General features: G+C 31.2%; 1 protein-coding gene across 4 annotated transcripts in view; it reads right to left on the reverse strand.

Moving 5' to 3' along the window:
• The window catches only part of Boll (boule RNA binding protein), a 63,642-nt gene that overhangs the window by 34,463 nt on the left and 14,653 nt on the right, over positions 1 to 14,526 (reverse strand). For 3 of the 4 annotated variants that reach the window (XR_013424221.1, XM_040294659.2, XM_005324335.4), the window contains exons 6-10: positions 13,077 to 13,204; positions 8,471 to 8,542; positions 6,262 to 6,309; positions 4,866 to 4,994; positions 342 to 440 (exon numbers count right to left, since the gene is read on the reverse strand). Coding sequence is in view for 3 of the 4 variants with exons in the window: in XM_040294659.2 (XP_040150593.2) it covers positions 342 to 440; positions 4,866 to 4,994; positions 6,262 to 6,309; positions 8,471 to 8,542; positions 13,077 to 13,204 (476 nt within the window). In the remaining variant the exon portion in view is untranslated. Of the gene's footprint in view, positions 1 to 341; positions 441 to 2,667; positions 3,031 to 4,865; positions 4,995 to 6,261; positions 6,310 to 8,470; positions 8,543 to 13,076; positions 13,205 to 14,526 lie in introns of those variants that run through there. The other variant, XM_078017798.1, reaches the window with a different exon arrangement.

The raw sequence follows: 14,526 nt of genomic DNA on the forward strand, positions 1-14,526 counted from the left end.
TGGAAATAATGCTGACAATTTGTATAGCACTGTAAATGTAATTAATGCTACTGAATTATATACTTGAAAATGATTAAAATGGTAAATCTTAAGTTATGTACATTTCAACACGATAAATAAAATTTTTTGAGTAGATATGGTTTATAACCTCTTCACAAATAACAGGAATTACAGTTAATTTAGAATTGTTATTTCCTCCACATGCAAGGAGTTTATCAATTTTGAACTTCTAATCACAAATGTGAAAAAAAATCCAGTTTCTCCTTTCCAGAAGAGAAATTTGGAAAACCTGAAATGTAACTGAAGAAACACAGAAAAAAGGATCAAAACAAACTTCTTACTTTAATTGGTTCAGGCTGCATCACAGGCGCAGGCATAGCAATGGCACTTGGAGCATAAACCTGGTGATATGTTGCTTGAACTCCATGATCAGAATAAGGCTATTACAAAAGATGGGAGGATGGTAGGAGGGGAAGAGAAAACATATTACTTTAATTTATTAATTAAAAATATTTACTCAGCAATTAACAATGTACTAATAAGCATTTTGTTACACAATTGATAGAAACAGATGAAAAACACACTCCCTAGGTTTATTTAATTCACTTGTTATCTAATCAAGAAATAGATGGTAGTAAAAAATCACCATATGTCCAAGGGGAAGAGAAAACATATTACTTTAATTTATTAATTAAAAACATTTACTCAGCAATTAACAATGCACTAATAAGCATTTTGTTACACAATTGATAGAAACAGATGAAAAACACATTCCCTAGGTTTATTTAATTCACTTGTTATCTAACCAAGAAATAGATGGTAGTAAAAAATCACCATATGTCCTATGAGACATATATATATAATGCATGGGAGGAAAACAAAGTACTACTTGATTTTGTTTAAGAAAGTTGGGAAGAGTGCTCAGTGAAAGTTTTCTAGTGAAGTTGATGTTTGATATGAAAGAATTAGAGAAAGAATGAGGGAATTACATATCAAAGGAAAACACCTTATTTGGGCAATCTACCCAGGTGTTTAGTAGGCTGGAAGAAAGATTATATACTAAATGACAGCTGAAAGGTGAGTCAATAGAGCAACAGGCCAGGAACAGATCATGTAAAAACAGATTTAGGGCTTGTACAACAGATGGTGGTATCATTCACACAATGAAAACCTTATGTTTATGTAATTGTATGTGAGGGGTTTGCAGAGAAGAAGTTAAGTTTGTGACATAATATTTATGGTATTTGTAGGAATTCTAGTACAGATTTACTGTTGATAGAAAGTTAGATGGCTCTGTCCAATAGAAATATATGAGCTGCATATATACTTAAGATTTTTCAGTAGCTACATTATAAAAGTAAAGCTAAACAGGTAAAATTAATTTTAATAATATATTTTATGTAAACCAATAGGCTTAAAGTATCATATCAAAGTATAACCAATATTAAATTGTTAACATTTTTATAATTTTTTCATACTACACCTTCAAAATCTGGTGTACAGTTTACATTTACAGGACATTCTCAATTTGTTCTTGCCATATTCCAAGTGCTCAACTGCCACCTACAGCTCCTGGCTATTATATTGGATAGTGAAGTCTAAAACTCAAAGGTTGTGGTTAGGGTTTACGATATAAGTATGGATAATAATAATAGCAGTGAATACACAGAGTGAAAGAATGGAGAACCAACCATGATTATGGGAGCAAAATCAGATTACAAGGGAAAATAAAGGGATGTAAAGGAAGGCCAGAGAGAGCAGTGTCATGGAAACCATGGGTAGAAGGAGTTTCAAGGAGTATGTATAATGTCTCTGAAAGGTCAACTAAGATTAAAAGGAAGGAAGAATATTTGGCAATTAGGAAGTCCTTGAGGAAGATCTTATTCAAAGGCATTTTCAGCAGAAAGTTAAATGAAGTGGACGGACTTCAGCAAATTTAGAGCAAATCGGTAGTGAAGCAGTAGAAATACTGAATGGTAGAAAAGAATTTCGGTATTTGTGGAAGAGAGTGTCACAGGATAATAATTGCCTTTTACAAGATGCTAGGCACTATACAGAGCACTCTGTATGCAACACCTCTAATTTTTCCATTGATTCTGTAAAATAGATTTTCCTGATGTCCTCATTTTACAAAAAAGGAAATCATGAAGGAAAGACTGAAGGTTGTTTCTCAAACCAGTAGATTAAATGAAGCTGTGAATGAATGAAGAGAAACAGACTTAAAATACAAAGGAAAAAATAAAGGATAATAGATGGGGTGAGATGCTCAAGGAGGAGGAGAATGAAGCTATCTAGAGCATAAGAGGCAGAAATTACCTTGGATTATGACTGACAGTCACTAAATAAATATATGACACTAAAGATAAGTCAGGAATTGGGTAGATTTGTATGTTGGGTGCTAGAAACTGATTTGGTTTCCATAAATTAGAAATCTAACCATAATAACTCACAAGAAAAGCCATGCACTCCTTAGTTTTAGGGATAAAACTATTTAAACAATAAACCACCCTACTCTATTCATTACATTATATATTAGATTATATCTTTACCTGAAACAATATTAAAATAAAAGCATGCAAATATCATTCTTTAAGGAAATACTGCACAAATTCCAAGTTATAAGATAAAAATTCCAGTAAATAGTGAATATAAAAATTCTGATGATAAGTTATCTGATATCAGGAATTAAGAATATGGTTTAATGCCAAAAGTAAATATCTAAGATAAAAACATTCATACTTCACTGTTCTTCCTTGCAAACCAGAAAGCAACAAAAACAACAAAAGACTGATTTTTTTAAAATGCCATCATCAATTAAGAAAATGTCCATGATTCCCAAGCTATAAACAATGTAGAATATACCTGCCAAGTGCTGTACAATTTGACCACTATGAGGGAGGATTCTGAGGCCTTCTCAGACATCAGGAAGGATAAAGATTTCCTTAGAGGTCAGACCTATTCAAAGATTCTTTACAGTCTTGAGTGTAGGGGTGCATTGTATGGTCAGGCCAACGTAGAATCAGGGGGTATCTGTACAGAGATCCAATTTTACACTGTTTAACAGAAGGGGAAATAGAATCAAAGAAATCATGTTCACATCATTTTTGATGTTTACTATCTACCTTTCTAACTGAGGAACACTGCCAAGGTGAAGCAGGGTAAAGGTGAAAAAGAAGTAGCAATTATTATATACCCATATAGAAAACCCGTGATAAAAGGGGACTTAACTAGGAACCAAAATGATCACCAGCAAAGATGTGGTGAAAAGGAAATTCTTGTATACTGTTGGTAGGAATGTAAATTAGTATAGTCATTTTGAAAAGCAGTATGGAGGTTTCTTAAAGAAATAAAAAATTACCACTTAATTCAACAATCTCATCCCACTTCTGGGAATATATCCAAAGGAAATGAAATAATAATTTGAAGAGATATCTGAACTTCCATGTTCACTGCAGCATTACTCACAATAACCAAAATATAGAATTAATCTTAATGTACTGTGTATTGATGTATGGATAAAGAAAATGCATTATTATATACATTACAGAATACTATTACACCTTAAAAAATAATATCCTGTCATTTGTAACAACATGGATGAACCTGGAGGGCATTATGGTATGAAATAAGACGGACATAGAAAGATAAATACCACATGATTATATTTAGTATTTGAAAAAACTGAATTCATAGAGGCAGAGAGTAAAATGATGATTGGTAGGGGCTGGAGGATGAGAAGATGTTTGTCAAAGGGTATAGACTTTTAGTTAGGATGAAAATATTCTGGAAATATACTTCACAGCATAGTGACTATAGTTAACAATAATGTGTTATACATTTGAAAATTGCTGAGAATAGATCCTAAATGTTCTCACTATAAACAAAGAAACAACAACAACAAAATACAAAAAGAATAACCATCTAAGGTCACTGATTAGCTTGACTGTGGTGATCATAATATATTCGTATGTCAAAACATCCTTAATGTCTATAGTGCAATTTCATTCATCAGTTTTCTCTCAGTAAAGCCGGAGAAGAGAAAAAAGCAATCACAAAAATGGAGGATGAGACAAATAATGAAGTGATTTTAGTAGAAGTGTTGATAATAAACACTGAGATCCAACTGTAGAAGCTATTTCAGAACAAAATTATTTTATAAACCTTAGCAATAGAAAAATAATAAAACAATGCACTCAAACTTGGAGGTTGGTGCTAATTTCTAATCTTTTACAAGTATGATTTAAAACATATCATGTGCAGTTCTTGGCATAGACAATGAGACTATTGGTGATGGATCAAGGTTATAATTTAAAGACACTTAAGGTGACATTTATAATTTTTAGTTATAAATTTGATTTATAGTTTTGAAGGCAAATTCTTTTTAGATATTTTCCTCGTTTGTTTAATGACTAAATGCTTTTAACTAACAACGTGAGCAACAATACAGACTGAAAGGCAAAAGAGAAAGGCAAAAATTTGGTGTCTCATTACTTTCAAGGAGATTGAGTCAGGGATTAGTTTAGTGGGCAGTTGACTTGGGGAAGGATTCAGGATTAGTTAGTGAAGAAATCTAAGATGAAGCACTGTTTGACATAAAAAGGATAAGAAATATCAATAAATCAAAGAAAACATAAGATGAGCAGTTTTAATGAGGGTCTTAAGTTAAAAAAGAAGAAAATGAAATATTAAGATGGATTAACAGTAGCAATTACCTTCAGACTAATACAGGGCTAGGAATATAGCTCAGTGGTAGAATGCTTACCTATCATATGTAATGCCCTGTGTTCAATCCTTAGAACAAATGTAATGGCCTGTGTTCAATCCTTAGGACAACAACAACAACAACAACAAAGACTAATATATACCTCTGGAACTGAAGCTTCCATGAGAGAGAGTGGAGGAGGAACACATCCACCATCTTGTGCAATTTCTACTGGTTGATAAATAACTTCAGAAGGTTGGAGGTATAAGAATGGAGTAGAAGAGGCAGGAGACTAAAACACAAAACCATATTTTTCATTTGAATATGATTAGTTATTTTTGTTAAACCAAATGCTTACCCAACAGAAAAGAGAAATATATATTTCATATTTTCCTAAAATTCTTTTTCAGAGCTAGCATAGAACTATCTTAGCAAAAGACTAGGAACTCTGGGTTATTATAAATTCCAATTGTGCAGATATCATTAAAGAACATTATCACTGGTAAGTGTAAAAGTTCTTAGTGCCTCAGAACCTCCTTCACAAATTTAGACACTAATTGTGGATGTATTAACATCATTAAAGTTTGTAGTTATATGGCCTCTGGTATTTAAAATGAGAGTATTTACTCTCAGCTTTGTGTCTTGACATAGAAGTGAGAAAAAGTCACCAATATTTTTGGTAGTAAGCTGTTTGATATCAAAAGTTAGAAAACAGAATACAGGTAGAACATCTCTGAAGTTCAGTTTCAGAGCATTTTAGATTTGGATTAGGGATGCTCAAATAGTAAAGGCTATGCAAATACTCCCCAATCCAAAGCACTCAGACACACTCAGAAAAATGAAACACTTCAGTTCCCAAGCCTTCTAGATGAAGTATACACAATCTGTACTTATTTAGAGGCATAAGTCAAACTGAAGCAAAATCTGAAGTAAAGGTAGAGAAGCGCTAAATTTTCCAATAACACCAACAGTATAAAAAAGTAATTCTTCATGTTAATGTACCATTCACTTATATGCTTTCACTTACATGATCTTATTTGATCTTCACAAAAATCATGTAAGGAAACTTACCAAGTTGTAGTGTTATTACATCCATTTTAAAAATGGGGAAATGTGAATATAAATGATCACACTTAACACAAAGAAGAGAAAGGTCTCAAACCCACTTCCCCTGACTTTAGTACTCATTTTTTTTGGCTTTTATTAAGGTACACAATATCAATAATTATAATTGTAAAGATTTTACTCATGGTTGGAAAATAGGTTCCAGGAATTCATTGTCTGTATAAATCTCTATTCATGCAGTCTTCATAAGAATAAAGCAAAATATGGATTTTATTTATTTATTTATTTTGGTACCAGAGATTGAACCCAGGGCCAGCCCTTTTTATTTTCTATCCTGAAACAGGGTCTCACTAAGTTACATAGGGCCTCTGTAAGCTGCTGAGGCTAGTTTTGAACCTGCAATCTTTCTGATTCAGCCTCCAGAACTTCTGGGATTGCAGGCATGTGCCAGCTGTGGTGGTGAAATTAGACATTGAAACTTTATTAATATTTACCTGAGGAACACCCCACTGCCACTGTCCTGGTAGACACTGTGCTGGGGCCTAAAAAAAAAACCAATAAACAAAATACCACCCAGGTTATAAACAAGGTTTAAAACTGGATAACTCTGTGAAGTTGGCCATCATATGAATAAATCATGAAAATGTTATGTTAACTCAAAATGGGTCAGAGACCTAAATGTAAAAGCTAAAACAATAAAATACTTAGAAATAAAACATGGCTGTAAATCTTTGTAACTCTGAATTAGGCAATTGTTATAAATTTATAACAATAACAAAGCAACAAAGGAAAATAGATAAACTGGACCTTAATCAAAATTAAAAAAAATTTATGCTGCAAATGATGGCTTCATGGAAATGAAAAGATAACCCACGAGATGGGAGAAAATATTTTCATCATGTGTCTGATAATGAAATTATTTCAAGAATATATAAAAAACCTTTAAAACTCAATAATAAAATACAAGTAACCTAAGTTAAAAATGGTTATTCAAATAATATGAATAGAATTTTCTTCAAAAAAGATATCATATGACCAATAAACATCTGCAACATCATTGTCTTCAGGAAAATAAAAGTCAAAACCACAATGTGATACTACTTCATTCATACCCACTAAGATGGCTATAATCAAAAAAGGTAGATAGATATACAAGTATTGGCAAGGACATGGAGCTATTAGAGACCTCATAGTCTGTTGATGGGAATATAAAAATGAAACAGTCCTTTTGAAAAACAGTGTGGTCTTAAATAGTTAAAACATAAAAATACCATATGAGCTAGCAATTACATTCTAGGTGTAAGACTTATGAGCCATGTAATATGTAATATGACAAGAACTTGCATGAGTATTCATCACAGCATTATTATGCACACCAAAAAGTGAAAACAATCCAAATATCTATTGTCTGATGAATGGAAAATAAAGTGTGGTATAATCATACAATGGGATTTTATTGCAAAATGTACTGATACATGCCATCATATGAATAAATCATGAAAATGTTTTTTAATATTTTTATTAGTTATTGGACCTTTATTGATTTATCTTTATGTGGTGCTGAGAATCGAACCCAGGGTCTCTCTCACACATGCTAGACAAGCGCTCTACTGCTGAGCCACAGCCACAGCCACAGCCACATGAAAATGTTATGCTAAGTGAATGAAGTCATATTACATATTACATGACCATAATAGGCAAGCTTATAGAGCAAGATATTATTAGTTGCTTAGAATGAAGTGGGAGAAAAAGAGGTTAAGTTTTTCTTTTTTGGGGGGAAGTGTATGTGATTAAGATATTCTAAAATTAATTATGGTATAATTCATTAAAAGTCATTTTAAGTGGGTGGATGTTTAGTATGTGAATTATATCTAAATAAAGCTGTTAATTAAAAAAGGTCAACTTATTTTAAGGTACTTAATGAAAGATGACAATATAAAGGACTTTTTTTTCTTAAGATAGTCATACTATATCTTAATAATAAATGCTTTATTCTTTTTTCTTTTTTGTGGTTCCAGGGATCAAACCCAGAACATTGTGTATGCTAGGTAAGCAGTCTACCACTGAGCTACATCTCTAGCCCATCATTCCTTTGAAATAAAGCTATTTTTTCTTTAAGATATATATATCCCCATAGATCTACCTTCTAAACCAAAATCACTGTAAATTCAGTGCTGAGTACTTCAACTGCTAAGGGATGATACCACTATATTATACTAAAGACCAGGATAATATGAAGTTTATGAAGTTTTAAGAAAAACCTTGAAATGTAATGATTCATGGATTTGTTAAATAAATAACAGTTTAACTATAAACTGAAAAATAATATGAAGGAGGTAAATGCTGATTAAACTGTGAATTACTTGCTTTGATTAATAGAAACTGGTGAAATAATCTATCTTAGAATTTATAAAAAAGCAAAGGAATATTCCTATCAAAGTGGCATTTTTGAGGGTAGAATTTGCTAAATATATAAATGGAAAGTGTATGAAGTGAAATTATTTCTTATATTGAAAACTCTTATGATTTATAAATTGGTAGATACACTCTTATCCTGAGTATATCTAGGTAACCTAATCTTTAATTTTATAATTTGTATCAGTGTATATAAAATATAATTTTATAATTGTATAATTTGTATAATTGTACCAGAATTAGGATTAAAAGTATCATAGAGGATTTTAATTGTAAGGTGATATCTACCTGGTAGTGATATGCAGGTTGCTGATAAACTGGCTGAGCTACCATCACAGGAGAACTAGATATAGAACGTGACTGTAAGAAGAAAAATTGAAAAATCATTTTAGGAAAAATTCTTTAAAATAGCTCATAATAAAATTTATCTTAAATTGTTACCTAAACCCAACCAACTTTTGGTTTATAATTCAAAGTATTATTTTTTTTCTCTTATTGATATTACCAATTCTACTTAAGTCTATTTATTAAAATCACCACAGTATTCCTACTTCCATTTGTTTCATTTCCATAGTAATTAATAATAAAACCACTCAGAAGATGCTTTTAGTCTGAAATGTATCACCTTCAAAGATTATGAAAGTACAGTTCTATAGGAATATTCAGGCAAATATAAGACATCTGGATTTAGGATGACACCTGCTACAGTTTTTAAATTCTTTTTTTTAAAGTTGCAAATAGACTCATACCTTTATTTTATTTGTTTATTTTTATGTGGTGCTGGGAATTGAACCCAGTGCCTCACATGTGCTAGGCAAGCGCTCTGCCACTGAGCCATAACCCCAGCCCAGGCACTCCCTATTTTTATTGTGGAAATCAGCAGTAGTTTATGTTTATATAACATTTAGAACTAAATTAATGATCCTATCTAATTTTTCCACTACTTACAAATAATAAACATTCTATTCCTTTATTACATATAAATTATAAATTTATAAGGCATATAAATTATTTACTGAATCATTTGTCAAACTGTTATTTTAAAAAAGTTGACATTTAAATGGGTTAACCATCTAGTGAACTTGTGATGTGTTTATGTCTGAAGAAAGTACAAGTAATACTTGATTAGTAATAATAATAGTGATAAGTAATTTCTTCTGGGACTTACTCTAACACCATATCACTAATAAAATAGGCAAGTTGTATTTCAAGACAGGTAAAATCAGCTCTAATGATTGTAATACAATTTAATCTCAAACATAGGCTCCAACTTCATATTGTTTTGTATTAATGTTCACCCTCATAAAAAACTGAAGTATCAGTTTTGTACAATTCACAGATTCTAATGTTAATAAAATTGTACTATGGAATAATATTAGAAAATAGCAATGTAATTTACTATTTAGAAGGTTCAAGAAAAAATCATAATCTCAGCAGATACAGAAAAAGCATTTTGAAAAATTGTCTTCTTATGATTAAAAACTCTTAGCAGACAAAATAGACAATAACTTTCATAACTGATTTAGGACAATAATTATGAGTCATAAGTAATTTTACCTTGTAGGGAACATCTGGCAATATTGAGAGACATTTTTGGTTGTCATAACTATGGGCAGGCTAGAGACATTTTTAAACATTCTACAACTACAGGACAATAATTTTCTACAAGAAATCATCTGACCCAAATGGCAATAATGCCAACCAAGGTTATGAAATTCTGGTTAACTGTATTTTCCAAAGGCCTATAAAGTGAGAGCGGGGTGGGTGGGAGGAGGGAGTCGGAGAGGGGAGGTGGGTGGGAGGGAGGGAAACAGATGAATGGTGAATTACCAAACTTGTTCCTTTTTTCAAGAACAAAGTTATGATGTAATCACATCAATACTGTAGCAGAGATCCTGTCAGTGTAATAACTCAAAGGGAAAAAGCCTCAATAAATAAAAGAACAGAAAGAAATAGAAGTATACTGAATTATAAACAATTGTCTAAATAAGAGTTTGGCAGGGTTACTGATACAATATCAATACTGAAGTATTAGAAGCATTACTATACATCAACAATAACCTACTAGGAAATGTGATTTAAAAAATAGCACTCATAAAAAGCAATAAGAATAATAGTGTACTAAAAATAAATTAAAAAAAGATGAGTTAAAGTTTTTCATGGAGCTAAAAGAAGACCTAAATAAATAGAGAAATATATCTTGCTTATGAATGGGAATATTCAAAATTACAAAAAACCTAAATGTCTCAAATTAATTTACATCTTGAATGTAATTCTATAGAATGCCAACAATGTTTTTTCACAGAACTAAACAAGTTAAACTATAAAATTTATCCTTAACAAAGCAAACATTTAAGGACAGACAAAAGATTCCTGAAGAACTAAGTGAGAGGATTTGTCCCATCAATTTTCAAGACTTAAGATAGAGACATAATAATTAAAACAGAATTGGGCTGGGTATGGTGATACATGCCTGTAATCCCAATGGCTTGGGAGGCTGAGGCAGGGGGATCCCAAGTTCAAAGCCAGCCTCTGCAATTTAGTGAGACTCTGTTGCTAAATACAATATAAAAAGGGCTAGGGATGTGGTTAAGCATCCCTGGGTTCAACCCTTGGTGCCAAAAAACAAAAACAAAAACAAAAAAATTAAAGTTGAATAGGGTAAACAAATATACCAATGGAACAGAATAAGAGAGCCTAGAAAGATATCTGCACACAGAAATTGGCAGAAGACTCACTGCAAAACAGGGAAAGGTTGGACTAGTCAATACCTAAACCAGAGATTTAAGATCTAGGTGAAAATATAGGAGATTATCTAGCTTCTTGTTCTAAATGATTTCTTTTAGAAATAAGATACTAAAAGTTGAAACCATAAAGAAAAACATTTAATACATATTGAAAGAAAGATAAAAAATGATAAATATTTTATAAGAAAACATAAACAATATTAATGGACAATCCACACATTAGAAGGAGATACTTACAATCTACACCTAGATATAATTAACTCAAGAAAAAGACAACAAATTACCTCAATAGAAAAATGGACAAAGAATAGGGTATAGACAAGGAAACTGGAACAACCACTAAGTGTATGTAATGTTTAATTTTACCAATAATTAGGCAAATGGAAAGTAAAATAAAATATTGTTACATAAAAATACTGACAAAAATGTAAAAATCTGGTAATTTTAAGTATTAGTACATTATGGGGAAATTGGAGCCCTCATGAACTGTTGTCCAGAGAGTAAACTGATAAAAGTTTTTCAAGCTGTTTGTCAACATTTAGCCAAAGATATATATACACTTCATGAATGTAAAATTTTAATTCTACACATATATTCTAGTCCAGACCAAGTTATATTATGGAAGCATGAAAATTTTCCATTGGTACATGAGCATGAATACCAATTTTCAGATCCCAAACTTCATATAGTTTCAGATTCTAAACTCCTTCTTGAGTTGATCTGCCTGTGTGAATGTGTCTGTAAACTCTGGGTTCTTCTTTTCAAAACTCCCCTTTCACCATCACCTTTTTCCTTCCCCAAAGACAGGTACACTTCTCAGTTATTCTAGATTTTGTTATGCTTTCTTATGGAATGTAAATAGTATTGGGATCAAACAAATACACAATTAAAAAAGCAATGCCCTGAGAAAAATAAGAAAGCAAAGCAAAAAGGTGGCTTTTTTAATTAAGAAATACCAAAGGAGTGATGGCATCTTATTTCATCCAGGGAACTAACTTAAATTTTTAACTCTCCATCACAGGGGCTACATATTAACTCATTTATTTGAGTTTTCCTCATTTGACTAGTTTTATTCTGAATTGTAGAGTGGATATTTTAAATTATTAAAATAAACTAAATATATGGGTAGAAAGGTTTTTTTTGGGGGTAGGGGTGCAGGGGTACCAGGGTTTGAACTCAGGAACACTTGACCACTGAGTCATATCCCCAGCCCTATTTTGTATTTTATTTAGAGACAGTATCTCACAGAGTTGCTTAGCACCTCACTTTGAATTCATTATCCTCCTGCCTCAGCTTCCCAAGCCACTGGGATTACAAGCATGAGCCTCAGCGCCCAGCTCTGTGTACAAAGTTCTGATAGAAAAGAATTTAAGGCAAATATACAATATACCTAATTTATTTAAACTTAAGTTCTTAAAAATGAGTGAGGATTTTCACAATATTTCAAAAAAATTTTAGAGATTTAAGAAAAACCTTAGAAAACTACTGCCATAGAAAAACTTGTATAACACATACAAGATCTGAATGTAGTCTTTTTTTTAAATTTACTCACTTTAGTTATATATGTCAATAGGATGTATTTTGGCAGATTACTGGATGTAGTCTTGATAACAGATAAAAAGTAAAGTGTTTGACTAAAGGAATATAAAAATTGTAGTATAATCATATAATGGGATATCATAAAATATTAAAATAATTAGATATACAGGAATTAACATGATATAATTAAAAAAGATCAACATATTTTAATCTCAAAACGCTGTATTGAGTAGAAAAAGATTATTTACATAGTGTTTAAGAAACAATATTAAAAAAAAAGAAACAATATTATATATTGCTTAAGAATATACATTTGAAGTAAAAATATAAAATGAATGGGAAAGATATTCTGAGGAGAAAAAGAGGGTAAAGGAATGGGGATAAGGAGACTACCTGAATTTATCATACTTTATTATTTCCCTCTTTAAAATGAACTTAAATAAATATGGCAAAATGTTAATATTAACACATTTAAAATACTAAATTTGAGTGGTAGGGAAGTAGGTGTTATGTTACTTGTATTTGTTTAAAATATTTTAGAAATAAAACAATATTTTAAAACATTTGATAGTAAGAGAGAGAAACTCTTCTAAAATGAAATTACTTACAGGCCAAGGTGGTGGGACAGAAGTTACCTCTGGAGTATGAAAATATGCAACACCATTATGGTAAGTGTAAGGATATCCAGTTGAAGTTGTTAGATACATTGTTCCAGCAGCTGGCATTACACTAGAACCTAAAGCAAAGGTTAAATAATAATAATTGAAATGTTCAATATAACTTTTAAACATGTAATTTCTGAATAGTTTGGAAGAATATTTATCTTAACACACCACATAGCTACAATAGATACCACAAGTATTTTTTTTAATTCCATATGAAACATGTATTTTCAAATTTATTAATTTGTAGCTTTTATTAGCTTAAGGCAATTAAAAGGAGTCAAGGTTAGTAAATATTAAAAATCCACCAATTCAGACTGTAGTGAAACATGGAGCTTAAGAATTTACATTATCATCAGCTAAGTCATTATTTTTACAAACATATAATTTAGTTACTTGAAGACTTCAGGTACCATAGTAAGGTTTCTAAGATCTTAGCTAGACCTTCTATTTGTAAAAGTTCAAAGATGGTGGAGGTAGTAAAGTTGGAGAAGTATACTTTGCTGAAGATGTTTTATTCCATCCTATTTAATTCTTTGGGTTTAGAGCAATCATTCACTTATGTTGTGACTCTCTTTTATCTCCATTTTCCTTTGTTACAATTACTGCTATTGCAAACGTTGACCAGAAACTTCTTTGGCTAATGTGGGGTCCTTATCTCTTTTTCCAGGCCAGGTGGTATAAAGAAAATAAAAATCAGATTACACACACACACACACACACACACACACACACACACACATATACACACACAATTTTGTCATGGAGGAGACTAAAAAGTTACATAAGCCAATTTAAGATTACTGGCCCAGCAAGGTTATGTAAATTACTGAAATTAGCAATGCTTCTTCCACTATATTAGTGCTTCTCAAAATTTAACATTAGAATCACCTACATAGTTTATTAAAATACAAATTTCACAACAAATCCCACTATTATGTGTAATTATAATGCAACAATAAACATTAAAATAAATAAAAAAATAAAAATATAAATGCATATAATTATATTGTACATTTTGTAACAAAAAAAAGCAAACAAATACAAATTCCAGGGATTTTGATTTAGTTAGATAGGGCCTACGAATTTGCATTTTGAACAGTTCTCAAGTGAATTGATATTGTTTGCAAACCACTTCAAGTAGTACTAGACTACAATTTTAAGTAGCACTACCATTTCTTAGCTTTTATATTTTCACTGCAATGGGTCTAGTATTTTAGTGTTTTAGCGTTTTTTAATCATGTTCTTTTGAGAATCTGATGAAAGCCATGGACCTTTTTCTCAGAAATATGTATAGTCAAACAAAAGTTTACACACAATTCAGGAGGTTCATGGATTCCCCCCAAAGATCATCAATGAATCATGGTTTATCTGTTAAAGAGAGAAATACATAAAT

The sequence above is a fragment of the Ictidomys tridecemlineatus genome, chromosome 7, assembly GCF_052094955.1.
Source record: "Ictidomys tridecemlineatus isolate mIctTri1 chromosome 7, mIctTri1.hap1, whole genome shotgun sequence".
Classification (NCBI taxonomy): Eukaryota; Metazoa; Chordata; class Mammalia; order Rodentia; family Sciuridae; genus Ictidomys; species Ictidomys tridecemlineatus.